Below are 27,668 nucleotides of genomic sequence, written 5' to 3' on the forward strand. Positions count from 1 at the left end.
ATAAGAAGGAGAATAAGTATAAAGCGTAGAAGACACAAGAGGAGGAGGAAGAAGACCACAACATTGACCGAGAGGAGGCAACACAAGATAGCGAGTAGCAATGGCATCGTCTATCCAGGAGCGTATGTATCACCCTCATTTATATCCCTTGGGCTTCCTTGGGGCATCCCCACCCTGAGGCACGTGCACGAGGAACAGGGAGCATTTACAATACAGGAAGGGAGGAGCTGTGTGGAAGCAGAGCAGGGCGGTGATGGTGGTAGGGCGGGATAGTGTTGGCCATTTTTGTTTTTCAAAATGGTTGGTTGTAAAGTTGAATTAGCGTTTCCTCAGTGCTGAGTTAGGCTTGAACTTTGTTTTTGGACGTGAAATGCTTAATTGGCAACTCAAGCCGGTATGACAACCCAACCAGCCCGGGACCACAATTCTTCACTAGTGTCGATTATTATTATTATTATTATTATTATTATTATTATTATTATTATTATTATTATTATTATTATTATTATTTCATTACTACTACTACTACTACTACTACTACTATTACTACTGCTGCTGCTGCTGCTGCTGCTGCTACCATTTATGCTACTTATTTATTTATTGATTTATTCATAATCGTGATCAGTGTAATGTAAAGATCAACAGCGAAATTAGGGATTAGTGTATTTCTTGATAAGAAGTCGGCCCCCTCATTTGCAGGACTTAGAAAATATCGAATTTCTCCACAGTTGCGAGTGTTATTACAACCATACTAGACGTGCCCCCAGATTTTTTTTTACGATTACGGCAAGGTCACTGAACCATTCTCCATGACTTGTGAGTTTCATGCTTGTAGGTAACACGGACGTGAGACCCAGATTAACTGGGAACTGAATTAATTCAAACCCTTATTGTGTTGTGGTAGTATCCCTCAAGAACACTATCCTGGCACAGTGGAATCAAACATGCCAGAGTTCCTTGAGTATAGGTCAAACTCTATTTTTGTTCCCAGGAAATTAGTGATTTATGGTATACTTCATATGATCAGAGAGAGAGGGGAAGAGGTGAGAGTAAGGGTGGAGTGATGAGGGCCAGAGAGGCTGGATACCAGTAATGTGGCAGCACATGGGGAGAAGCAGTTTATTTGATACACACCTTGATGTGAGACACTTTCAGTCATTATAAAGCAGTGACTCACTTTCCTGGTTTTTCTCATCAATATGTTGCAGACTGTTTGAAGACCTCGAGAATTAAGAAAAGCAGGAATGCGTGTCTTTGGAATCCTTTTTTGTGGCTTTAGATTTTATTCTGTTATGTATGAGGAATCAGGATGTAGATAGTATATATATATATATATATATATATATATATATATATATATATATATATATATATATATATATATATATATATATGGATACTGATTTTTAAAGTAATTATTATTATTTTTTTTATTTATAATGTTATCATCATTATATATACTATTTATCTAAACAGTGCCTATTATTGTTAAAGGATTTGCAATCTTCTGCCTTTATCTTTGCAACACCCAAGTAAATAAGGAGATACATTTATTGTACATATTCATGTTTCTCTGTAGGGCTAAAACTGAAGCAATACCAGGTGGACACTTGGACCACCAGGGAGCAGCTGTGCTTGGCCTCGGCTGTCATGCGGAGTGGTGACCAAAACTGGTGAGTGGAGAACTACTCTTGATGTAGACCTGATAGAACTTGTGATTTCATTAAATTATATGGGGAGACACTGCACTTTATATATATACATATGTAAGCAGTTATGTGATCTTAGCAAATGAAGTAACTCGACCTAGTCACATGCAAACTCACATTGGCATAAATTTTTAAATCTAATCCTATAAGATGTTTCTTTTGGCTATAAGTGTGCTCTTCACAACTGTTTTGATGCATAACTAAAGGTGTTTATGTCTTGCAGGGTTGCTGTTAGAAGGAACATAAAAATGCTTACCAATGAGACAAGTCGACCGCCTGATTGGTATTCAACTAAAAATTGTGCCCTGCAATATGCCCGCCTGCTGGAGCGTGTTGACACTCCCAAGAGGAAGCGGGAGCGTGGTGATGGAGGCAACGAGACCCCGGGTGAAATAGTGACTAAGATGTTGAGTAAACGTGAGTATCCATGTTGTTTTCCCCTCACTTGTGCAAAGGTGTGATTTCCATGAGTCATTTTATCATTGTTGTCATCATTACTTCACATTTTCCAGAGTTTATGCTTTGTAGAGATTAACTCATAGGCAAGAGGTGTAACACCATGTTTTGTGCTGTTGGACCTTCAGTCTATTGCTCAGTTTGTGCATGTATTTCATTTTAAGGGTCAGTTTAGGAAACATTCTTTAGTTTCAAAGCAGTATGATATTTTCAAACAATTTTATAAATTTTTTATGGAACAGAGCGTGTGGAGGAGCTACGGGCACTGGAGGCGGAGGAGAAAGCTACTTACAACCAGCTACGAAAGGAGATTCAGCAGCTAGAGTCTGGGAAGCTAGATAATCAATTAGATACCTTTTGGGAGCAACTTGTTAAGTAGGTATTTATATGATTAATATCCTATGGCACAGTAATATTTAGATTGCTGCACCTTGCTTTCTTATAGAAAATTAGAGTGGAACTGTTGAGTTGCAGCATTCATATATATATATATATATATATATATATATATATATATATATATATATATATATATATATATATATATATATATATATATATATATATATATATATATATATATATATATATATATATATATATATTTTTTTTTTCTTTTTTATGTAGGAAGGACACTGGCCAAGGGCAACAAAGATCCAATAAAAAAAAATGCCCACTGAAATGCCAGTCCCATAAAAGGGTCAAAGCAGTAGTCAAAAATTGATGGATAAGTGTCTTGAAACCTCCCTCTTGAAGGAATTCAAGTCATAGAAAGGTGGAAATACAGAAGCAGGCAGGGAGTTCCAGAGTTTACCAGAGAAAGGCATGAATGATTGAGAATATTGGTTAACTCTTGCTTTAGAGAGGTGGACAGAATAGGGGGTGAGAGAAAGAAGAAAGTCTTGTACAGCAAGGCTGCGGGAGGAGGGGAGGCATGCAGTTAGCAAAATCAGAAGAGCAGTTAGCATGAAAATAGCGGTAGAAGACAGCTAGAGATGCAACATTGCAGCGGTGAGAGAGAGGCTGAAGACAGTCAGCTTTTCGTCTCATCAACTCCATTCCTCTAAGGAGAGGAGTTGATGAGATGAAAAGCTTTTCATTCCACCCTGTCTAGAAGAGCAGTATGAGTGGAACCCCCCAGACATGTGAAGCATACTCCACACATGGACGGATAAGGCCCTTGTACAGAGTTAGCAGCTGGGGGGTGAGAAAAACTGGCAGAGACGTCTCAGAAAACCTAACTTCATAGAAGCTGTTTAAGCTAGAGATGAGATGTGAGGTTTCCAGTTCAGATTATAAGTAAAGGACAGACCCAGGATGTTCAGTGTAGAAGAGGGGGACAGTTGAGTGTCATTGAGGAAGCGGGGTTAGTTGTCTGGAAGGTTGTGTCGAGTTGATAGATGGAAGAATTGAGTTTTTGAGGCACTGAACCTTACCAAGTTTGCTCTGCCCCAATCAGAAATTTTAGAAAGATCAGAAGTCAAGCGTTCTGTGGCTTCCCTGTGTGAAATGTTTATCTCCTGAAGGGTTGGACGTCTATGAAAAGACGTGGAAAAGTGCAGGTTGCTGTCATCAGCGTAGGAGTGGATAGGACAAGAAGTTTGGTTTAGATCATTAATGAATAATAAGAAGAGAGTGGGTGACAGGACAGAACCCTGAGGAACACCACTGTTAATAGATTTAGGAGAAGAATAGTGACTGTTTACCACAGCAGCAATAGAATGGTCAGAAAGGAAACTTGAGATGAAGTTACAGAGAGAAGGATAGAAGCTATAGGAGGGTAGTTTGGAAATCAAAGCTTTGTGCCAGACTCTCAAAAGCTTTTGATATGTCCAAGGCAACAGCAAAAGTTTCACCAAAATCTCTAAAAGAGGATGACCAAGACTCATTAAGGAAAGCCAGAAGATCACCAGTAGAGCGGCCATGACGGAACCCATACTGGCGATCAGATTGAAGGTTGTGAAGTGATAGATGTTTAAGGATCTTCCTGTTGAGGATAGATTCAAAAACTTTAGATAGGCAGGAAATTAAAGCAATAGGACAGTAGTTTGAGGGATTAGAACGGTCACCCTTTTTAGGAATAGGCTGAATGTAGACAAACTTCCAGCAAGAAGGAAAGGTAGATGTTGACAGACAGAGCTAAAAGAGCTTGACTAGGTAAGGTGTAAGCACGGAGGCACAGTTTCGCAGAACAATAGGAGGGACCCCATCAGGCCCATATATTATGTTTACATGAAAAGTACAGATTTAAAACATAGATAAGCAATATGTAATGAATTTCCCTAATTTGGCAGATTTTTTTTTTCTATATGTGGGCATTTCTGTATCCTTACTCCCAACACATGATTGGGATCCACTGTATTTTGGGGATTTTCACATTACACAGGTTCCCTAACCAAGATGGTGCTTAATTTGCAACATTACTGTATGTTGCATGTTGATACAAACACACACACCACATAGTGTAGTGGTTAGCATGCTCGGCTCACAACCAAGATGGCCCTGGTTTGAATCCCAGGAGTGATGAGGCAAATGGGCAAGCCTCTTAATGTGTAGCCCCTGTTCACCTAGCAACAAGTTGGTATGGGATGTAACCCAAGGGGTTGTGACCTCACTGTGGTCCTGGTGTGTGGTGCATAAGTGGTCTCAGTTCTATCCAGAGATCGGTCACTGTGAGCGCTGAGCTCTTTCCGTAGGGTAATGGCTGGCTGGGTGACCAGCAGACGACCGTAGGTGAATCACACACACACACACACACACACACACACACACACACACACACACACACACACACACACACACACACACACACACACACACACACACACACACACACAAAGTGTGAGTACATAAAGTTAAGGGGCTTTGTTTTTTCCCCATTATATTTCCATGGTTTCCTCTTTTCTGTTCAATGTCTTATGGTGCAATACTCTATGAATTCACTGTGAATTAATTTTCTTATAAAGATAATCTCTATGTCTGTGACCATTGATTGGGTTCCTATTGGAAAAAAGTTAATTCATGAATACTATTCTACTTGACACATTTTTTGCACATTATATGACATCTTTCTTATCTTGGCACTTAGTTTTATTTTGTAAGCCTAGGAAGTGCAGTGGGCATGGGTTGAAGATGTGATTGATTTGCTGGTACTGTTCTAAGATAAAAGATGTTAGTATAGTTTTGTGAATTTGTGAAATTGTGAAATTGTGGATTTGCCACATGTATGTTAGTACATTATCAAAGGAAACAGAGAGAGATACAATTAATTTGAAAAATGCAGATGCTGGGATTCTAATGATATTTTATGATCTTGCAGGGAGCATGCACAGGAGGAGGAAGAGGAACAGCGGCAGCAGCAGTGGTTAAAAGAGCGTGAGGAAAAGATCACAGCCATTCAGCAAGCACTCAAACACCAGGGACCAAAAGGTGAGTTGCAGTGCTTCTGATGTTGGCCTGCTCTTCAGCCTTGCTTCTTATAGTGCCCAGATAATTGAATGAAGTCTTGTGTTTGGCTTTGGATCCTTGGCAGTAATGAGGGTGGATCACATTTCTTCCTTCTCTGTTGTTTATGGATTCAGTTCAGTTCCCCTCCAGTCTTGTGGACATGATGGACATATGTGTCCATGATGGGCTCAGAGGAGAGATGTAACAGTGCAGAAATGATGAAGATGCATAGAAGTCAAGAGTGAATGGATGGTTGTGTGGTCTTGTACACTCTTCATCCTGTCAGACTGCTGGGGTTCAAATCAGCTACTTACATTGTGACCTCTGAGCCTAATGTTCTTTCATCAACCTCTTCTACCTTGTGGTGCCGTTTGGAAGCCCACAGTGATTCCCAGCCTCTCCTGTGCACCACATTCATACTGCTAGTATGAGTTCTTCATTAAATTTTAGTCACATACTTATTCACCATAAATAGTTTGAAAGCTATTTTACAGGATTTAAATATTCATGTATCCTTAACCACCAATCTTGTGGGTGACTATATGATTTTTTTACATTCAGTATTTATGCATGCCTCACTTTTTAAATTGTCTGCTAGAGTTTCAGTGAAGAATAGTGGAAATACCTGGCAACTTGTACACACTCTTATTTTTAACAGTAATGGCAACACTACATATAACCATTTGTGTACAAAATTTGTTTCTTTTCATCTGATTTTTGTTTGAGGAAGCATGACCAACTAATACATCAAAGTGTATAGCTTGTTGAATCATGACATTACTGGTAAATCATGGTGTATAACTATCAGTGATCCATGACCCACTGGGCAGAAGAGGTTCACATGGGAGGGTTAGGATGATGGTCATGGGGAGCAGCTAACTCAAAGTATGACCAGCAGTAATGACAGAATGGATGGAAACCTTGTATTTTTCACCTGCATGGTTTATGGTTCTTATTTACATCTGTGTCCAGCACCACCATCACTCTCCTCACTACCACTGTGATGCTTGTGTTTAGGCAAGCAGAGTACTTCTCCAAGCACTGTTACTAGTCACTGCTACTCTCCGTGTAACAGTGCCTCAGCCGCCTCACAAGAAGAAACCCAAGTTGCAAGTGGGCGGGTGTGGCAGTGTGGCAGAGAGCAGACGCAGCAGTGGGCTCTCGGAGACGTCATCGGAGGTGGACAGTGCAGTGGAGAGTCCAGACCAGAATGAAGTCACCCCAGAGAGTCTAGTTAGTAACAAGGTTAATATGCTTTCTGTGTGTGTTTTCTCTCTTTCATTTGTTTTTCTCAGTCATAAAAGCATGATCTGCTTCCAAACACTTTGAGGATGAATGGTGCATTATACTTTTTTTCTATTTTACTTATAGCTTACACTGATGGCACTTTGTTATTATAATTCTCTGTTTTAGCTTTAAATTTTTGATAATTTTTGCTCTGTGCTTTTGTGGATAGTGTCAATGGATTGGAGTTTCCCACTGGACAAAACAGATTTTTTGATGGTTTATGTCTGAAGACAAAAGTGTAAACTTGTTGCATTTACTGTCAGTCTCAAACCATAATGCCCTTGAAGATTATTTGGTATCAGGCATATTTGTTTTGAAAATTCACCAAAACCAGCAGATGAAATTATCTTTGGTTCTCTAGAATTTTTACATGCAAAAAATGGAAATTCAAAATTTACCCATGATGAATTGAAATTCTTGAATTGCATTACTCTTGGTTCATGACCCAACTGGGATTCCATTTTCTCTCAGAGTCACTTCCCAGGTTGATCCATAAATATATCCTAATACAATCATGAGCTAAACTTGAACTGTTTCATGGGTTCCACAAAGATATTTCCTCAAGTGATAGTAATGTTTTTAAGTTTCCAATTTGCTGAGATACTGAAGCCATTTATTTATTTATTTTTTTTTAATATTAGAGTGATCACTTTTTACTGGGAGTCATATCTCTAAGAACCAGAGAAGCACATAATGAAGTTTAGTTCTGTTACTGCAGAGTCAAGATGAAAGTGGTGCTGGGGAGAGCGAGGCGAGACTCACCCCTACCTCTCCCCTGCTGTCTTCCCTCCTCAGCAAGTCCTCCCCCATCACGGGTGTCCCCGGGGCAGCCTCCTCCCCACTAACCCAGGTCAGGGAGGGCAAATTTTATTTTTTGGGGGTTGACTGAAAGTAATGAGAATCATTGTAAAACTTATGATTTGTTCCTTCTTTGTTTGTTTTTCTTTGTATGTATCATCCCATGTCCGTTTGCTCTTTGGATGTGATGATGTAGCAGATGGTGGAGGTTGATATTGACACTTTTCACTCTATGACCCCTTTCATATTTGGCTTATTGGCATGACCCACCCCAGTCACCTGGCCTGCAAGTGATCATTGCATTGTATTCAGCACCACACTGCGCATAGATGTTGTTCATTGTAGTATACTGCTGTAATCTGTCTTTCCTCTTTTCCACAGCTTGACTCTCCCAAACAAAAACTCAGGATGTGTGATGTGTTGAATGAATTTTAGGCCTTTGTTTCATTATGTGGGAGTGGCACCGCTGGTCTTTTGTTTATTCTTTTCCTCAGCTAGTTTCAGTTTTATTCCAGCACGTAAAATAGTTTGTCACTTACATATCAACTTGTGGTATATTTTATCATTACATTCACATAGTTATATAGACTCTAAATTCCCAGACACTAGACTTTCTTTACAAGTGAGTGAGGGTCACTTAAAAATATGGTCACATCTTCCAGGCCTGTCATTCTAAAAAAAAAAAAAAAAAAAAATGTTTCAGTGACCCACCAATAACTGCCATCCATTTGTACTTGCATCTTACACTTGACACATTTGAATACCATAACTACAAATTCCTGCACACACACACTCCAACTTAGCACTTATTTCTGGCCTTTGGGAACGTCTGCTCATCATAGCTGGGTACATCAATGCTGTCCAACGCCTTCCAATAAAGGATCCCAGGCTGCAGTTACAATGCAAATGTGGTGCTGCATTGACCTTATGGGGCTCAGAAATGAGTGAGTGCATGTGTAGTCTGTTTTGGGGTACTCTCGTGTTCTACATCTGTCCTTTCTTGTTCTTCAGATTTCTGACCTGACAGTGCATTTCATGATTAATGGTGTTGTGTGTGTGATTTGTGATTTTGGTGTTACTTGAAATCACATCACAGACAATACTTCTCTCTGGTTCTGCCTCCAGCTAGCAATAGGGAGCAGGACCATGAGGAGCATGGGCATTTCTCCAGTCTCTGAAGCCCTACAGAACCTGGTGTCCTCAGCTATATCGGGCACCAACACATCTGACAAGGACAAGTCGACCCCTACTGCCTCCAGCTCAGGTACTCAGCTAAGAAATGGCTGTTGGGATGCTAGAACACCAGTTGAGGATCATATAGATGGATTCTCAAGTCAGGGCAATGGGTTCATGTCCAGGTTTCATAAGCTCAATGTTTACTTGCTTTTAGTGGCATACTTCACATAAATATAGGAGGCATTATAGTTGTATCTTGAAATGGTAATAATTAAAAAGAGAAAAGAGAAGATCTTGTATTGTTGGTGTATAGTAATGAATATCCTTCCTTCCCACAGCATTTGTAGTGAGATATGATATTGCTTCCAGTTCTCTGATGTTTGGAGTTCAGTATATTTTTCTTTGGTTACTCTGGCCCATGTATTAAAAGATAATATGTATGTTTATACACACCATATAGCATTGGGATTAACAAATCTGAGAGAAATTGTCAAAAATTCTTCCTAATATACAATATAATAAGTTTCTCTTTAGTAAACCAACAATTATAGCACAAGTCATACTGTCTCCTTACCACAGTGTAACATAAAACAAGTCAGCTCTGGATAATTTAAGCTTTTGTAGGTAATTGAAAGCTTTTTGATCTGATAGATAAGAAATGAAGTTAGCTTAAGTTATGTGCTATCTTTGTTTGCAGGCACATCAACATTGTCTCTCCTTCTGGACCTTCCACCCAGCACTCCAGGTGGTCCACTACCAAGACTAAATGATCTGCCAGGACCATCATATGAATCAAGGGAACAGGAGGTGAGTGACTCAGTGAACCATATAGCCAAGTGCATTTTTTCTCCCAGCATAACAGTGGTTTTTATCAAAGTGTAGTAATGTAGATTTGTGTCATATTTACAATCATTGTTTTAGAATCATAGACAGGAAGTGGATATGTTTAAGTAAATGAACAGTAAACAGTGTGGAAAAATTAAAAGTATAAAGTTGCTAGCAGTTCATCCAAAGTTCCTTGTCTCCCCTCATGGCCACTGGTATCCTGTACTAAGGGTTGCTGATAAGCCTCCAAATGCCTCTCATTCATCCTCACTCTCTTCTACCAGACATTCATATTTTATCAGTGCACATCAGAATGTCTTGAATGTTTTTTCAAAAAGATTGTAGCAACAAGTCATGGTAGCAGCAAGAATGAAAAGAATCTCACATACTCCACCACACATGCCACCACTCCACCACATAGTCTTGAGTTTTTGGGAGCATTTAAGAAATCAGTTGAGATATTTCTGTTTACAACTGAGAAAACATTGTCTGAACATCCAAATAACAGGGCCTCACTGCATCTCTTAGAATTGTCTATAATGAAAATATTACAAGTTATTTGAATACAGTGATTTATTTATATATTTTTTTATAGTTTTTTATTCATCTTTTATTCATTCATTCATTATTCTCACCTTTTGTTCCTTTATTCCTGGTACTTTTTTTTAAATTTATTCATTGATTAACATGTTTATTTATTTTGTATAAAAGACTGGGAAGTATGTAATGTGAGAAGAAAACTGGCAGTGTCTCAAAAGTGCAGCTGTAGGTTGTGTGAACCAGGTGTGTGGAATGAGACAGGCTGGAGGTGGTGTGAGGAGGTCAGTGTGGCTGTGAAGGAAAAGAAGTGTGCTGCAAAAAGAAGGATCAGGAGCTTTTTAACAAATACAGAGAGAAGAGGAACCAACCAAAGAAGGTAGAGCAAGATGCAAAGATGAGGGCAGATGAGAGGTCAGTTTATAAGTGGACAGGAAACTTATAGGCGAACAAGAAAATGTTCTGGAAAGCAGTAAAGAGGGCAAGGAAAAAAATATCTGGGAATGATGAGACTGTGATGGCAGGTGATAGGATGGTGTTGAGTGAAAAGGATGCAGTCTGCAAAAGATGGGCAGAATATTTTGAAAGGTTCTTAAATGTAGAGGAGGAGGATGGAGTAGTGATTGCTGCAGTTGGTAGAGGAAATAGAGTGAGTGCATTAGGAGAGTTGAGCAGTGCACCAATCAAGGGAGATGAAGTACAAGAGGCTGTGAGGGAAATGAGGAAAGGGAAAGCTGCAGGCTTGGATGGATGTGCTGTAAAGTGCTTGGAAAGTGGTTGGGAGAGCATTGTATTGTGGTTGGTAAGGTTACTAAATGTGTGCTTTAATCACTGGCAATATACTTGAAGACTGGACAAATGTATGCTTAGTTCTCTTGTATAAAGGAAAAGAGGATAGACAGGAATAATCAAACTGTAGAGGCATCAATTTGGTGAGTGTGATAGGAAAGGTGTTTGTTAGGAGAATCAGAGAAGGAACAGAAAATGCCATCCAAAAAGAACATGGAGGTTTGAGAAAGGAAAGAGGTTGTGTAGACCAGATTTTTGCAGTAAGGCAAATTTGGGAAAGGGAAGTAAGTCTCTTTGCTGTTCTTGGGCGTGGAGAGAGCTTGATAGGATTGACAGGGAAGGACTATGGGAACAGTCTCATTTTGAAGGAACAGGGTTGAATCAGTGTACGTTGTTGAGCCTTGTTATGGATGTATGTGGCTAGCTGTGCTTTGCCTAGTTTTTTTGGGGTGTAGTATTGTCACAGTGGTGGTTCATGAGACTACATCTTTCCATCAGGGACTGATGGGGCTAAGAGTGTGAGTGTGTGGTGTCTGTCTGAACCATCCTTCAGATGTGGGAGTGCTGGCCCATTTTATTTATAGATAGATTATTATTAATTATTATTATTATTATTATTATTATTATTATTATTATTATTATTATTATTATTATTATTATTATTACTACTACTACTACTACTACTACTACTACTACTACTACTTCTACTACTACTACTACAATCATTATTGTAATTATTTATATATAACTTATGAAGGCAAATTAAAAAAATATATACATAAAGTTACAATTTATTTGTATTTATTTCTGGAAACTCATTCTTTTCATTAATCTTTTTAATTAGATTATTTTTTATCCAATTTTTCCATGACCCCATCTTGCATGCAAGATTTTTGAAAGAGAAAAAAACAGGCCTTTTCTGATTGACATTTTTTCACATTTGGAAATGCAGCAGGGTTTTTATACTGTTTTCTCCCTTTTGTGCAACTCTCTTTCACACATATAAAAAGAAGCAAAAAAAAAAAAAAGAGAGAAAGAGAGAGAGGTGTTCCTCTTTGTATATTAAGGAGCATCCCTTTTCTTATTTGATTTTTTTAACAGGAAAAAAAGTCTGATCCTGCTAGTAAAAATGAAAAAATGGAAGAGAGCTGCTCTGACAACAAGGGATGTGCAGAACAAGTAAAGATAGAAGAAATAAAACCTGCTGAACCTGTAAAGCCCACAGAGAGTACAGGTAAGAACATGAGTTAAAAAATAATTAGTCTCTACACTGTAAGGTACTCACTCCAGCAAAATATCTTGCACATGTATGTTTGGAATTTTGAATATTCACCATCTAATTTTTAATGTTAGGTAATGTTTTTGTAGACCATAAAGCCATGATTTGTGAAAGTTAACTTTCCTGTAGATCAAACCCTCACTGACTTGTTTTGTTCAAAACAGCAAACCATTTCTCTAAATCCATTGTGATCTGTCTTATCTCTAAGCATAGAGGTATATCAAGTGAATGAGCTTCTTGGCACTAGGTAAATACACTCACACATGTGCACACACTCATACACACATGTATAGTTGTTCAACTTGAAAATGGCAAAATAAACAATTTCTTGTAGATTTGTAAAGAATAAAGGAGAGAATCTGTGTTCAGGGAAGGACACAAATGGGATTCCTATCACTTGTGTGATATTGAATTTGTACACCACAGTTTTCTCTCTCTCTCTCTCTCTCTCTCTCTCTCTCTCTCTCTCTCTCTCTCTCTCTCTCTCTCTCTCTCTCTCTCTCTCTCTCTCTCTCTCTCTCTCTCTCTCATACACACACACGAAAAAAAAAGGCAGTAAGGCAGTAATGTTGAGAGACAGTGATATGAATTATTGAAATTATTGAAAATTACTAGGCTGCTCTCACAGGCACACAGAGTGGCAACATCATACATCATACTGTTTCATTCTCATTCCTCTCCCTTCTTTTTTTTCATCCAGGCAACCTCACTTTTTAATGTAGTAGGATTCTGCATCCTCTTTCTTCCTTGCTTCTCCATCAATTATTGTTCTTGCTGTAGACAGTGTTGGAAAGTTATTTTCAGGAATCCCCAAAAAACTGATAATCTTCACTTCTTTCCTTGGAAGAGGAGATAAACTGCATGTATGGTGGAGCACATCAAGTTTCAAGGCTGTCATCATGATACACATTGTAGCTAGTGACTGGGTTGGGTGGAGATGTGTGAGGAGGATACAGCATACTGACTGGCCATGCTTCTACCTCATGAGACCTTATAATTATATCTTGCTCAGCTGGCTGCTAATTTTGCATAGGTATTTTTAATCAGTCTGACCTTCATATGGGAGCAGAGAAGTTGCACCATCCAGCCAATGAAAACAAAACAACTAAAGAATCACTGGTGCAAAAATCTTTTAAGACTTAAAGCATATTAAGACCTAGACACATGCAAGGTTGTATGGAATGAGGCACCTCAGGGGATTGGAGTTTTGAAAACTCATTTTTAGTCATAATCACAGGACTGTGCTAACATTTAATTCTCTTGTACCTTAAAGAAATTCTCATTTTATTGTGTATAAAAAGTACTGATGATGGTACTGGTAGGTGTTAAGTTGTCACTGCTATGTTCTATGATAATCTGAGAGTCCTTGTTATACCAACAAAATTTCATCACACAGCCTGTACGCCAGGAGGTGGGGAAGATGCAAAGGCTATGTTAGAAGTTCAGAAGGACGTGCACATGGAGGAAAAAAGAAAAGAAGGTAAGAAGCTGCAAAGTGCGGCAGCCATAGTAATGATAGTTGTCTGAGAGTGAAGATGGTGAGTGAGATGCTTGATGTATGTGTTTGTGGAGAGAATTATGTTTCATGGTGAGCATACTTCTAGAACATCTTTGTATCATTTCCCTTTTTGCTTCTTACATATATATAGGTACATACACATACTTAGGCATATTTCATTGTCCTTACCTTTATAGCTGCTCACACCATTCTATATCCTTTCTATCTATGTGCCTTTATACCTTTTGACACTCAAGAAGATTTTAAAGAGTGTACACTCATCTTTTCCTTCTTCTTTTCTTCTCTTATCCAATACTAATTGTTTTTTGTTTTCAATAGTAACCTCAGAAGAATCCAAAAAGGAGGATGAGAAGGACAAATCTATTTCACAAACTACAACTCAGAAACTAGATGAGGCAAGTGAATCTAAAAATGAACTCAAAACTTCCCACAATGAGGAAAAGGAGAAGGACCAGGAACAGGAGCAGGGAAATGAAAAGAAAATTGAGCATAAGGAGGAAGAAAAGCAGAAAAAAGAAGTGAGAGAGGACCAGGAACAAAATGAGTTGAATAAGGAAGAGTCACCAAAGAAATTGCAGGAGAAAGACAGTGAAATAAAGGTAAGGGAAATTTGTGAGCAAGGGTAAGGAAGATTTGTATTTTATATATATATATATATATATATATATATATATATATATATATATATATATATATATATATATATATATATATAATTTTTCATTCTTTTGTTATTTATTTATTTTTTTTTTTGAGAGGGGTTCTGGCCTATCTCAGTAAAAAAAAAAGGCATAAGAAAAGGCCCACAGAAAATGCCAGTCTCTAGTATAAAGAGTATAATCTGAAAAGAATTATTCAAAATTTGAGAAGTCAAACTATGAGAAAAAAGTTGGGCTTTGTGGAAAGGATTAATCACTTTTGGGCAAAAGGATTAGGCAAAATAAGCTGTTCTCATAAACACACACTTACTTATCAGCATCATACACATGTGACCAAATATTGATTATTTTCTAAGTGATATTGCAGATAATAATGTTCATACTTTTATTTGGTAGGGAGATATGGTCTCTCTGTATTCATTACCAAAATTGCCTTTTATTTAGCCACTTATTATGTATAAGTATCAGATGATTTTTCCAACACTATGAATTGTTACAGGAGGAAAAAGACTGTACAAATGAGAGGCCAGAAGGCAAGAAAATAGAAGAATCAGGGATGGAAGAAAATAAGATAAAAACAGAAGAAAAAAGCAAAGAGCCTGAGTGCAGTAGTGAGGAAAAGAATGAGGAACACAAAACTGAACTGACTTCATCATCCAAAACCAGTGAGAATGTTGCAAAAGTAGCAATCTCATCAGCAGGACTAGAGCAGAAAGACCTAAGCACCACCTGTACATTAGAAGAGGGAAATAGATGTACAAGTGAAGAAGCAGGTTGTGAGAAAAACCAAGAGAAGACAGTTAAAAATGAAGAGAACAAAGAGATGGAAGAAGAGGAGGAGGAAGAGGAGGCGGAGGAAGAAGAGAAGGAGGAAGAGGAAGATGAAGAAGCAACAACAGCAGAAGCAAGAGTGGAAAAGGAAAGGGATAACAAGACAGAAAGCAAGGAGGAAGGAGAGGAGGCACAGCCAAGTAAGAAATCCACAGAGGAAGAAGAGGAAGAACCACCTGCAAAGCTGATAAAAACTGAAGAAAATGCCTTAAGCTCAGAAGGAGAGAAGAAGCCCAAGAAGATTGTGATAAAGAAGGAACAAGAGGAGGATCCTCTTGAAAATCAGGATAGCAAGTATGTTCGTTGTTCTTTTACCTGTCCGTTAGTGTTGAAATGTTTTTTTATAAAGAGTACAACCTTCTTGAGGTGATTATATATACTTTCAGTGTGCAATTGCACCTGAGTATATATTAATACAATATCCATGATCATTGGAGATTTGCTAGCCAGGTGCAGTTACATTCTGGAAGTTCACCATCAGGAAACAGAAAGAAAAGCTTTCCTTGCTAAATTACCAAAGATCATTGTGGTGGTGGTTAATGTATTACACTATGCCTGAGTTCACTGGTATTTGTAGTGCTTGGCTCAATTTAGAGGTTCCAGATTGATTCTTCAGCTGGATCAGATTCCTTCACTTGTGTTACCTAGCAGCTGTTAGGTATTGAGTATAAAGTGGATATTGTATCCTGCATCCTGGTGAGGTGGCTCTTTCCTACATCTCTGTGGTGTCAGCCTGGAGAGGGTTTACTGTTAAAGGACAGTTTCTGCTTAAACAGGAAACCTAAAAGATGTTTATAAGCATCAAAACAACCTTAATTCTACCTCCTTGTGCAATTGTTGTTACCCCTGGCCTTTAAAATTTTAATAAGCACTACTATCTTCACTGCAGTTTTCTTCAGTCAAGAGACCACTAGTAGTACCATCCATGAAACTTGATGTAAAGTGAAGGTGCTGAAACACTAGCATGCTTTCTAGGAAAAAGTATCTTTGTTGAATATCGAGGCACTGGAAGCAACAGTGAGAAGTTAGGACTCATTACAGACAAATTTTATATTCAGAAGTCATGAAAATGAAATTTAACTCTTACAATAGGTATGATCAATAAGGAACCAATAGAACACAAAATTACAAAGAAATTAGGATTGAAAAAATAGCTTTTATGTATCTGTATATCTATATTTATATGTCTGTTTTGATGCGAGAGCCTTGGAACATTGTGACCAAGATACAAAGGGCCAAATTGAAACCTGACAAACTAAGTCCCACCACATTACTCTGACCAGATTCTAGTATATTGTAGTATATCTAGTATATCGTCATGACATTCCTCAAGTTAACTGATCTGGGAACACTTTTGGTGGCTAATAGCAATACAAGTTAGTTACTAGTCTGATTGCATGTCATTTTATTGACTATAGTAGTCATCAGATAAATTACTCATCCAGTGTAGTGGAATTTTCAATAGCTGTGTATACTAGAATAATATGATTTTGTTCTGTACCTGTTTCTAGTATATGTTTATATTTAAAAAAATATTGCTTCTATTATATCTCCTAGTAGCATTCAAAACACAGGCTCATCACATTGTTTGGAAGATAATGTGAGATGTAACTTTTAATAGTATATACCTTTGCTCTGAATACCTTTCCACATGAAACCAACATCCATAGCATATATATATATATATATATATATATATATATATATATATATATATATATATATATATATATATATATATATATATATTCATTTATTTTATTTTTTTTAAGTTTGTCAGGTTATGCCTTTCTGGGTCTTGGCAGCAGTTTCAAGTGCTGATGTCACTAACAATTCTCAATACTTTACCTTATTAATAAGCTGAACAATGGGGATAACCATGTTTTTGTCATACAAGTACGAGCATGTATAGGGATGAAGTGTGGGATGTTGGAGCAGGAAAGAAGAGATTGAATGTGATGGAGATAGGCTGTCTAAGGAACATATGTAGAATAATACATATGGATAGAGTGAGAAAAGATGAAACAAAGAAAACTGGTGTTAGAGGTGAGTTGGCAGATCAAATAGTGCAAGGATTGCTACCAAGACTTGCTTATGTAGAGAGGAGAGAAGAGGATTATTGGATTGGATGTGAAACACACAAGGCAAAGGGGAAGACCATGAATGAGATGGATGGACTTTGTGAAGAATGTTGAAGGCAAGAGTTGTGTCTGTGTCAGTAGAACGAGTAAGAGTGGTTACATGTGAGAGAGATGAATGGAGAGCAGCTTTGAATGCGTATGTGTTGACATGGCCTTGATGATCCCTGTGGGGAATTGACCTGCATAGGTCTATTATGGTGTAACAGGAGTAAATCTGTTTCACTGTTAGACTCTTGCATAGAGAGGTCCATGTAGGCTTACAAAATAGATCCCACATAAAAAGGTGGTCAATAGAAATCCAGAGGATAAAATTATGTTTAATTTAATCTCAGGAAAAGCTTGAAAGTGTGGATGGGTGGGTGGGCAGTTATGTGAATGGTGAAAGTAATGAAAGCATGTCATGTGAAGGTGAGGCAATGAAATGTGGAGTGGTTAAGGTCAAATGCAGCACCTCATGATGGTTCACATAAAGAGGATAACAGTGTGGTGACTGAGAAGAGTAGTTATGAGTATGATAGATGTAGTGGATACTAGAGGATGCCCCTCTAGTGAAATGGAAAGACAGGATTAGAGTGAGAGGAAGGGGATAAAAAAGAATGATAGGATGAGCATGCAAGGAAGGGAATGTAAGGACATGAAGAAATTGATACTTTTCTGTTGCTTGTGGTCATCCCCGTTCATAGGAACAAAGTATTGAGTATAGATATTTTCAATTTAATTTGAACTTTTTACAGTTTCTGTAAATCAGAATTATACTGATCATCCAAAAATATTTGAAATGACAAATTTGCATACACATTTGCATACATATTAATTGCACCTAGAAGTTTTAAGAACACTTAAAGGGAATTTTACTCCAATCAGAACACCTGTCAAATTTATTTATTTTATTTTATTTTATTTATTTTATTTTATTTTATTTTATTTATTTATTTATTTATTTATTTATTTATTTATTTATTTATTTATTTATTTATTTATTTATTTTATTTTATTTTTTTTTGACTGAAGTGATCAGCAGTAGGAATTGATGGTGCACTGATGTAAAATGTCAGTATGCACCTGTCTATTAATAAGTGACCTAAACCCACCACTCTAATGCACCCATCCACCAATAATGCCTAGTTCACGTAACCTTGCCTCCTTTTGTGAGTTTCACCTCATCTAGGCAACTAGAGAGTTAAAGACCACCATTCTATGAAATTTGATACAAAAATGCTTTCTGGTTTTTCATGTAGCATCCTAATTATGAGAGAGAGAGAGAGAGAGAGAGAGAGAGAGAGAGAGAGAGAGAGAGAGAGAGAGAGAGAGAGAGAGAGAGAGAAAATTCATTGTGTTCCTCCGAGCCTTAGTGATATAAGGACCCAATCCTCCAGGGACTGGGTGAGTGAGGAAGAAGGAAGCACCTTCGGAAGCAGGAAAAGGAAGATCTCTGGGGGCGAAAACATCGGCTCCTCTTCTCCGCTGATTTCAGAGTCAACCCCCAACTCCCCAGCATCAACACATTATGGGTTCGTGGCGAAAACCCTTAGATATTTGAGGACTTGCAGAGTTTACAGACTGCCAAGCATGCACATCATATCTTAATGACTGGGCCAAAGGACACAGAGCCACTTGATGTTTGTTGATAAAAATGACAAGAAGGTGGAAGTAATGTCAGGCTAGCAGTGTGGATGTGAAGAAGACAGCTTACTCAAGGCAGGAGATGAAGTCAGATTTGAGGCAGAGATGCAGCATTATGAAGGTCTGTGATACTAATAGGTTTCTTCCTCAGGGATGACTCTGAGAACGAGCGGGCATACAAGTCGTGGAAGAAACCCATTATGATTCTGTGGAACGACATTGCTGCCCACAAGTTTGCCTCACTCTTCCTGCGGCCCATCACTGATGATCAGGCTCCAGGTTATCACTCCATAGTTTATAGGTGGGTGACATAGCCATGGGCCCAGTCATGTCGATTTGCCTAAGAATATTATATCCTATTAATATTGTGTAGGATAGTTTTTCATAGGTTTTGGTTTCTTAACAGTGTATAGATTTCATTTTAAACAATAAGATCCTATTCTTAGCAGAAGGTCAGAAAAATTTATAAAGGATAATAGTAGTGAATAATACATATGGGTATTCATGGATTTAATAAGAAAAAAGCTTAAGACAGAAAAGATAGGGAAGTAATGAACTGTTTTGAGATGGCATGGGTTAGGAGGTACATATTAAAGGCAGTGGGAAGATACACAAGTTCTACTTCAGACCAATGGACCTGCAAAAAATCAAGCGCAACATTGAGAGTGGTGCAATTCGTACCACTGCAGAGTTCCAACGTGACATCATGCTCATGTTCCTCAATGCCACCATGTACAACACCCGTGACCACAATGTGTACCACATGGCCCACCAGATGATGAAGGATGCCGTCTCATACATCCAGGTAAGTCTCCTTTCCTGCCTCTCTTTTCTTTCTTTGGCAGATATTCAATATTATGCATAAGCTGTGAAATTAATATTGATAAGTATTTGACCCATTTCATTGAGAGATCACTTTTGTTCTAAACGATACTTCACTCCCTTCCAATGGCCATGACTGAAAATCCTCAATTGATGTTGAGTGTTTCTTTGGGAACCCTCTTATGTCATTCTTGTGTTTTGTCGTACATATTTTTCACTGCTATTCCACCCACAAAATTATCTCATCGAAATACAGGTACACTATTGATTTATCATTTCCATTGGCTTTAGACTAAAGTCTTGCCAAATTAACCTTTTTGTCAGGACAGCCAAAACCACATAATAACAAAAAGAACTCTGACCAACTAGTCATCTAGGTTGTGTCCAAGTACAAAATATTTAGTATTTGCATGAAAATTTTAAAATGTACCATACTTGTGCTTGTGCCAAATATACTTGAAAAACTAAGTACTTTTAAATACTTCACAACTACAGTACAACACAGAACCTCTAAAATATAATCCAGGGCTCAGTTTGTAAAATTCTCAATCAAGGATAAAGAAAACTTTTCAGTTTTATGGTTGCCCATCTCAACAGTGAACAGGTGTAACACAGTGCAGGAGTCCATTATTATTGATATTCAAAGATACTTGGCTTACCTAAGTATTGATATGAACTGCACTTCTCTTTAAAGCTATAAGTGAAGTTGAATCCAAAAAATTATCCAAGAATTGCATAAAATTGAGCAATTACCACCAAATTGTGCTTTGTGAATAGTTGTAGAAGTAAATGTGTATCACAGACAGTGCCATGGGTGATCTTGTTCAGTAAGCCAATTTATTGGCTACAGGAATTGCAAGCTCCCTCTCTTTATTTTATTTGAATTAAAGGAGGTATCTGACCATCAAATGCCAATAACAGTTGTGTACTTGTATTAACCTTATGTCTTTGTATCATAAATGTTTCAAGGTAACCAATCTCCACCCTTATTTTTCCTGTATTCAGATCCCGTAAGAAAGATCCATTTCTCCTGTTCATCCTGTTCATCCTCATTATTGTCTCAGATTCATCACATTAAGATGTAATAATTTGTTTAAGCTCCCAACTCACAGTATTGTATCATTCATCCATAAAGAGTTTATTTTATCTTTAAATTTTCAATACTGCAAACAAATTGAAGCTCAGCTTAGAGTATACAATTAAAAAGGAATTTTCTTAGAAATTATGAAAAATTCTTAAGGTAGAAGCTAGATGCCTGACTCCCAGCCATCTCCACCTTTCAGAACTTCCTCACAACCCAGATGTTAGTGCGAGCAGAGGAGACACCACAGAAATCTCTTCGAAGAGAGACACGAGAGTCTTCAGCAAAGAGGAGTGATGATGACTCTAAAAGGAAGAGAGATCCATTGGATGAGAAGAGTCTTAAAAAGAGAAGGACAAACTAAAAAATAAATGGTTAGGATATATATATATATATATATATATATATATATATATATATATATATATATATATATATATATATATATATATATATATATATATATATATATATATATATATATATATATATATATATTTTTTTTTTATTCTATGATTGTGAAATCTCATTAGAATGTTTTATAAATTTCTTGAACTAATTTGTCTGATTTTCTAGGGGGAAGATGCAGTCCTCCTTATTTGGCAGTTCTTGACTGCCAGTCAGTGCCTGGCAGCCTCACCTGACATGTCTGTGACAGGAGCTGAATATGTACTTAAGAGGTGACTTGTGGCACTTAATTTTAGTTGCCTGAGTGCCTGAGTTTCCAGCTGATACAAACAGCTGGTGATATTGTGTTCCTGAAGTATAGACAGGTCACATGAGCCTTTTTAAAACCTAACATCAGAAATAAAGCAAATCATAAAACAAAAGTTTTCATCTGCAAGTAGAGCTTACCACCTGATTTCCTTATTTAACATCTCCATATAGAGTGGTTGATAAATCCTCTTGTCTTTTCATCTCACATTCTTTATCTCAATGCTTCCTTATCATTGATGACACACACACACACACACACACACACACACACACACACACACACACACACACACACACACACACACACACACACACACACACACACACACACACACACACACACACACATGCACACTTATTTTTCATCTTCCTTCAACTGGTCAAGAGGTTAAAAGGTGAAAGCATGCTTGTGGGTGTGATTGTGAGTATGTTTGTGCAAGTGGTCGCCTTGTCTCAGCCATCCCTCTTCAGGGAGGATGCAGCCTGTTATATAGAAAAATTATTCATCCTATACTTTCATTCATCCATTCCACATGAACTTGTATCATTTCATCTCATAAAACCACATTTTTTCATAATTTCATGTTATATTGTCTATTCATTACATTACATCTGAGAAAATGCACACCATAAATAATGAAAAAGCAATTGCTACATTCATTATTATCTTATGGCAGTGTGATGTACAAATCTACTGGTAGATTACCACAGAATGTTGTATTGTACAACTAGTGTTGACAGTTGTACCTGTTCAGCACACGTAATTAAATTTTGTAATTTGAGCATGTTTTTATATTTATCAATATTAGATCCTTTGAGAAAAATTATGAAAGATGCAAGAGGTGAACAGTGCATTCATTGATTAAGAGGTTTGTCTGAGAATAAATTTAAAGGCAATAATTTGCATATTTATGAAGTGAGGAATAGGAGAAAGTGGATGAAGTGGAAGTATTGAAGAAAACATCAGTGTATGTGTTAGTGTACAGAGAAGTGAAAATTTTCAGAACGGGGGTGTGTGGGGCAAAGATATGTAATGCAACTGATTGTTCAACTTGCTTATGAGTGCCATGCTTAGAGAAATGAAAGTGAGGTTGGTAATGTTGGAGTGGAGCAATAGTGATTGACAGTGGAGTTAAATCAATCTAAAAATTATTGCTTAAATTCAGCATTGTGTAATATGTATTTTCATCTCAGGTGAATAGCAAGGTCACAACTCAATGTAGATCCATCCCTGTTTTATAGTAAGTGAACAGAAGCAGGCTCTCTCAGTGCTCAAGGCCTATGTGTGCATTTAGGCTGACATGGGACAATGTTGATTTGCCTCAACCTATTGCACCACAGTCATCTTTATTTTTGCTGGTGTCTGAAGGTTTTACTGAGGGTGAAGTGCGACAATTCCAAGTTATTTTTGTCATGCTAGGTGTTACTTACATCCCTCCTTGATTCTCTTTGATCTTGGGTGGCTTTAGAGAGCCTCTTTCTTACTTCCTAAGATGCCTTCCTGCTCGCTTCTAGAGCTGATTGTAAGGCTTATATTTAGATTTTCAAGTAAGTCCTTCATTTATTTATACTGATTAAAAGTTGCAAGTAATGACTCTGAATTATAATAGTTAATTTGCTCTACTTCTTTTCTTCTGTTAGAATGTTTCACCTCTCCAGTTTTGTTTTTTTCATAGCATTTTGATATCCCCTGGCCACAAGACAGGTTATCCAGTACTGCTGCATCATTTATTATGTTTAATCTGTCAGCATAGATTAAATTAATATTATTATTCATTTCAACACCCATGCTCTTCTGTGTACATATCTGGTCTGGCTTGTGTTTGAAAAGGAAAAGTATCAACTTTCAAATCATTCTCTTCTGCAAATTCTAACAACTTATCACTACTATAATTTTGTGTATCTGTTCAAAAGTTTCGTAGTGATCTCCCTTTTCCGGATCTTTACATTAAAATTACACACATGCAAAGAAAAAGTTAGTTTTGAGTTCTTTCATAGCAGCTTCTGCTTTTTCGTAGATCCTGTTTGCATCCCCCTCATCATAGGCCAAGTCTGAAAACTGACAGCAGAGATCAAAGTATATATTGATCATATAACTAGTGTGAATAAATACATGCCCATTTAGGAGAATGACAGTCATCACTCGATCAACCTTCTTTAAGACAGGGTAAATACTAATGTAGATATTTTGACAATAATATGGTAATTTATAATAATAATAATAATAATAATAATAATAATAATAATAATAATAATAATAATAATAATGTTAGGTAAGGCTTTATATCAGACTGCATTCTGAGTTTATCGCAAGAAAGTGATTAACATAACTACATAATTTCTTGTTACATTATAATTACAGTTGAATGGCTGCTGGTAATTAATTCACCGCTTTGTCTACCGCTTCATCTACTTTTCATTTTCGTCTTTGATGTTGATGAAAATGGGAGGGCGGGATGCCGAGGACTCTCCCTCGTCCACGCTGAGGAGTCTCAGCCTCTTGTTACCATCTCGGTCCTTGTTGGTCTCCAGCACTGTGCCTCTCTGACTCTTCTTGTACTGAGGAAAGAAGATAGTGTTAACAGTACAAGGTAGAGTGTGTGTGTGTGTGTATTATGTTGGATAGGTATATGCTTACTTTTCAATTGATTAATAATTTTTGAATAATTTGCTATAATTTGCCATTGATCTACTTTTAGACAAAGTGGTGCATCAGGCAATGCTAACCTTGTACTTCTGCATGGGATCAATGTCTTCCTCCATGATGCCTATCTCCGTGAGGAGCCAGCGTGTCTTTTGTACCAGCTGCTCCTGCATCAAGCTAATGCACATGGACACCAGAGCCATCCCTGTGGCAAAGTTCAGAGTTACTGCGATAATAATGCTAACATAAATGCTTTGGTACGTACTTGGGGTGCACAAAAAGTTACCAACATGATTTCGTTACTGACAACTCACACTTGTCTTATGTTGCTTTGGAATGCAGCAAATGATTCACTTGAACATCAATCAATCATCACAACTATTTTTGGTATGTGCTATGACATTTAATTGCTAGATTACTTATTTAGTCCTGACAAAATATAAACTAACCCATTATAATCTCATTTCCTAACTTCACCTACTTAAAAAAAAAAAAAAAAAAAAAATGGATGACTGATCTTTTTGCGATCCCAATCAGTTTATGACACGCTATACAGACATTGACGAACCAAAAAAACAATAGAACACAGTGACGAGCATTTTGAGAGTTGCCGAGGCGCTGTCGTGCAGGTCAAGGAAGGACCTGCCGGGCACATAATCCCCGAAGCCAATGGTGGTGAGCGTAATGAAGGAGAAGTAGATGGCCGAGAGTGAGTCCCAGTTTTCCCACCAGCTGAAGAGAGCGCCGCCCATCACGAGGTACACCGCTATCACGCTCAGGTTCACAGTGATGGGCACGTTCACCTGAAACTCGTAACGTCTTGGTCCGTAGCTCTGTTAGAGATTATGTTCACTGCCACGTAAAAGTGATACACAGCCTCCGAAGATTGAGATGCTGAGCATGCAAAGTTTTATCTAGGAAGGGAATAATATCAAGTATCATGAGGATACTTGATTAACTGTCACTGGTTTATGATGGAATTATATTACATTTGTAACTCATACTCGTACATAAAATCACGCCGGGAAACTATTATAATGTTTAGTATACATGGTGAAACAGTCAGTTTGTCCGGTTAGAATGAGTTATAATGGTCGTGTTGTGAGTGGAAAGGGGAAAATCATGAACACTGTGGCTGGAGAAGGACCTCTGTGATTCATAAGAGTGAAAGGTTCAGCAAGCCATCGCAAAGTGAAGGCCAAACAAAATAAAAATAAACATCGATTGTAGTGTTGACATTACATGGCTTATTTCGCCTCACCTGCCTTGGACACATTGAAGCTGTCACCACAAACCTTTGTAGAAGGCATGAACTTCTCGCGACCAACAGTCTCCTTATTCACAGCGCGTTTCGGCAGTTTGTTGCCCTTGCGTAATTCAGACAGCTTGCGGCGAGCCCTGCACCAGCGGCAGCAGCAGCGGCTGTGTGGAGGTTGACGGGCGGATTACCGTACCTACCGTCTAAATATCACTATTATTTGTTTACAGTTTCTTGGAAAGTCAGGAATCAATTTCGTGGCGCCTGCCTTTCGGGAGCTTCGATTCTAATACTTTTGAGGTTGAAGCAAGAACTAAAAATGTATAGCTATACTTTCCTCGTGTCTCCAGCTTAAAATTTCAGTCAGTTGTGACTCGTTAAGAGGAAGCATATACCATTATGGGATTTAACAGCACACACACACACACACACACACACACACACACACACACACACAGTCATAGATGGATGAGCTCACCTGTAAATGTATTTGAAAGATTTTGCCAAAAAGTCACCGATGTTGGCCAGGAAGACAAGGAGCAGAGGGATGCCCACTACACTGTACAAGATGGTGATCTGGCGGCCCGCGGTGGTTTTGGGTGCAATATGGCCATATCCTGCGGGCACGTGTCGCGGGTTAGTAAGTGTTGTGCAAGATCGTGAGTGTGTTGTGTTTCTGGAGAGTAAGGCGAGTACACACGAGGGATGAACAACTACTTGTATATAAAGGCATTACCACTGACAGGCTTGTTTGATATTAGATGAGAAAACATTGCTTACTTGCCAGTGCTATACCATCCACTTATTCTTGCTTACCTCCGCTACGGAGTTTTGTTTTACTCTGACTAGCAAAGTTTTGTGTATGCATGTATGGCTTTTATAATAATTAAACAGCTCACCTTTTAAGAATTCGTTATCACTGTTTTCTGTCACATCTCGTAGCCGTAAGGATATCGTAATTCACGGCCAAGAAAAACAATATATATATATATATATATATATATATATATATATATATATATATATATATATATATATATATATATATATATATATATATATATATATAATTTTCTTAATTATTATTTTTGATATTAAGTAGAATTACAAAACTCATAAACAGTGCTTATGCTTCTTGTGGTTATGATTTTCAACCTTTGTTTCGTTTTTTTCTCATTTTCGTAAATAATATAATAACAATAATAGCAATAATAATAATAATAATAATAATAATAATAATAATAATAGTAGTGGTGAAAGTTCTGATTACCGATGGATCCCATGGTGGTGACGGTGAACAGCAGGGACTTAGGGAAGGTCCAGGCGGTATCCCACGAGTTCTCATCCCCGTCGTAGTTGATGTCGGGGTCTGAGGCTTTCTCTACCACGAAATCATGGAACATATCCAGCTTGCCCATCACCTGAGGGAGGACAGACCCCAGCTCGTCAGCAATGTCGCTGACGAGGCGACGAGTTATTATTTTCCTCCTTTTTTAGCGTCAGAATTCCGGGTATGATCCTGAATGATTTTTTCACGCCTTTCTTAACTGTAGAAGGACGAATTGATAGAGAAATAGTAGGTTAGATATGAATCTCGCCTCAGATCAAGAGATAGATATTCACAGAGAGAGAGAGAGAGAGAGAGAGAGAGAGAGAGAGAGAGAGAGAGAGAGAGAGAGAGAGAGAGAGAGAGAGAGAGAGAGATTATAACCAACAGAGCGAACAAAGAAAGCTATAAAAAACAAAGAAATCATACTAGAAAAGAGACTGAAGAATAGCGTAGCATTAGTGAAGCGGATGGACTAATGATCGAGGAAGAGGAGGAGGAAAAGGAGAAGTTTCGGACTCGCCATGTCGATGTATTTGCTCTTGGTGAGGTTCTTATCTCTGTTATACACCAGCAGCTTCACGATGTAGTTCTTGGCGTCGATGAGGTCAAGGGAGACGCGTTTCTTGTTTTGTCTCAGCTTCTCCTCGTGGTCTTCCTCCACAGCGATAAAGAGATACGCCCCTGCGGAACACAGTACAGGTTTAGGACCGTAAAAGCATCCTTAGGAACCCGTGCAACCT

The 27,668-nt window shown here is 37.9% G+C and overlaps 2 protein-coding genes across 4 annotated transcripts in view; one reads left to right on the forward strand and one right to left on the reverse strand.

The window, feature by feature from the left end:
* On the forward strand, positions 1–22,051 carry LOC135091427 (bromodomain-containing protein 8-like). Of its 2 annotated transcripts, XM_063989072.1 has the most exons (18): positions 2–122; positions 1,580–1,673; positions 1,933–2,126; positions 2,408–2,540; positions 5,485–5,594; positions 6,688–6,857; positions 7,618–7,749; positions 8,823–8,961; positions 9,571–9,680; positions 12,126–12,258; positions 13,700–13,783; positions 14,141–14,421; positions 14,981–15,606; positions 18,830–18,964; positions 19,228–19,377; positions 19,704–19,881; positions 21,182–21,353; positions 21,556–22,051. In XM_063989072.1, the coding sequence occupies exons 1-17, from the start codon at positions 101–103 to the stop codon at positions 21,341–21,343; spliced, it is 2,853 nt and encodes a 950-aa protein (XP_063845142.1). In that variant the 5' UTR covers positions 2–100; the 3' UTR covers positions 21,344–21,353; positions 21,556–22,051. The 2 variants fall into 2 exon arrangements, with proteins under 2 accessions (XP_063845150.1, XP_063845142.1); XM_063989080.1 differs by lacking the exon at positions 18,830–18,964 and having other exon boundaries at positions 1–122.
* LOC135091439 (TWiK family of potassium channels protein 7-like) overlaps positions 21,938–27,668 on the reverse strand; it is a 12,243-nt gene continuing 6,512 nt past the window's right edge. For both annotated transcript variants that reach the window (XM_063989091.1, XM_063989101.1), the window contains 7 exons: positions 27,449–27,609; positions 26,869–27,019; positions 26,077–26,215; positions 25,636–25,762; positions 24,909–25,143; positions 24,424–24,545; positions 21,938–24,255 (listed from right to left, as the gene is read on the reverse strand). In XM_063989091.1, coding sequence (XP_063845161.1) covers positions 24,106–24,255; positions 24,424–24,545; positions 24,909–25,143; positions 25,636–25,762; positions 26,077–26,215; positions 26,869–27,019; positions 27,449–27,609 — 1,085 coding nt within the window. In that variant the 3' untranslated portion in view covers positions 21,938–24,105. The remainder of the gene's footprint in view (positions 24,256–24,423; positions 24,546–24,908; positions 25,144–25,635; positions 25,763–26,076; positions 26,216–26,868; positions 27,020–27,448; positions 27,610–27,668) is intronic.

Source organism: Scylla paramamosain, chromosome 3 (assembly GCF_035594125.1).
Source record: "Scylla paramamosain isolate STU-SP2022 chromosome 3, ASM3559412v1, whole genome shotgun sequence".
NCBI lineage: Eukaryota > Metazoa > Arthropoda > Malacostraca > Decapoda > Portunidae > Scylla > Scylla paramamosain.

What these genes read in the sequence shown, in the direction of transcription:
- LOC135091427 (XM_063989072.1), top strand. Translation starts at nt 101, where the DNA reads ATGGCATCGTCTATCCAGGAGC. An exon ending in CGGAGTGGTGACCAAAACTG is followed by an intron (nt 1,674 to 1,932) that starts GTGAGTGGAGAA and finishes TATGTCTTGCAG; the next exon opens with GGTTGCTGTTAGAAGGAACA. An exon ending in CCCTACTGCCTCCAGCTCAG is followed by an intron (nt 8,962 to 9,570) that starts GTACTCAGCTAA and finishes CTTTGTTTGCAG; the next exon opens with GCACATCAACATTGTCTCTC.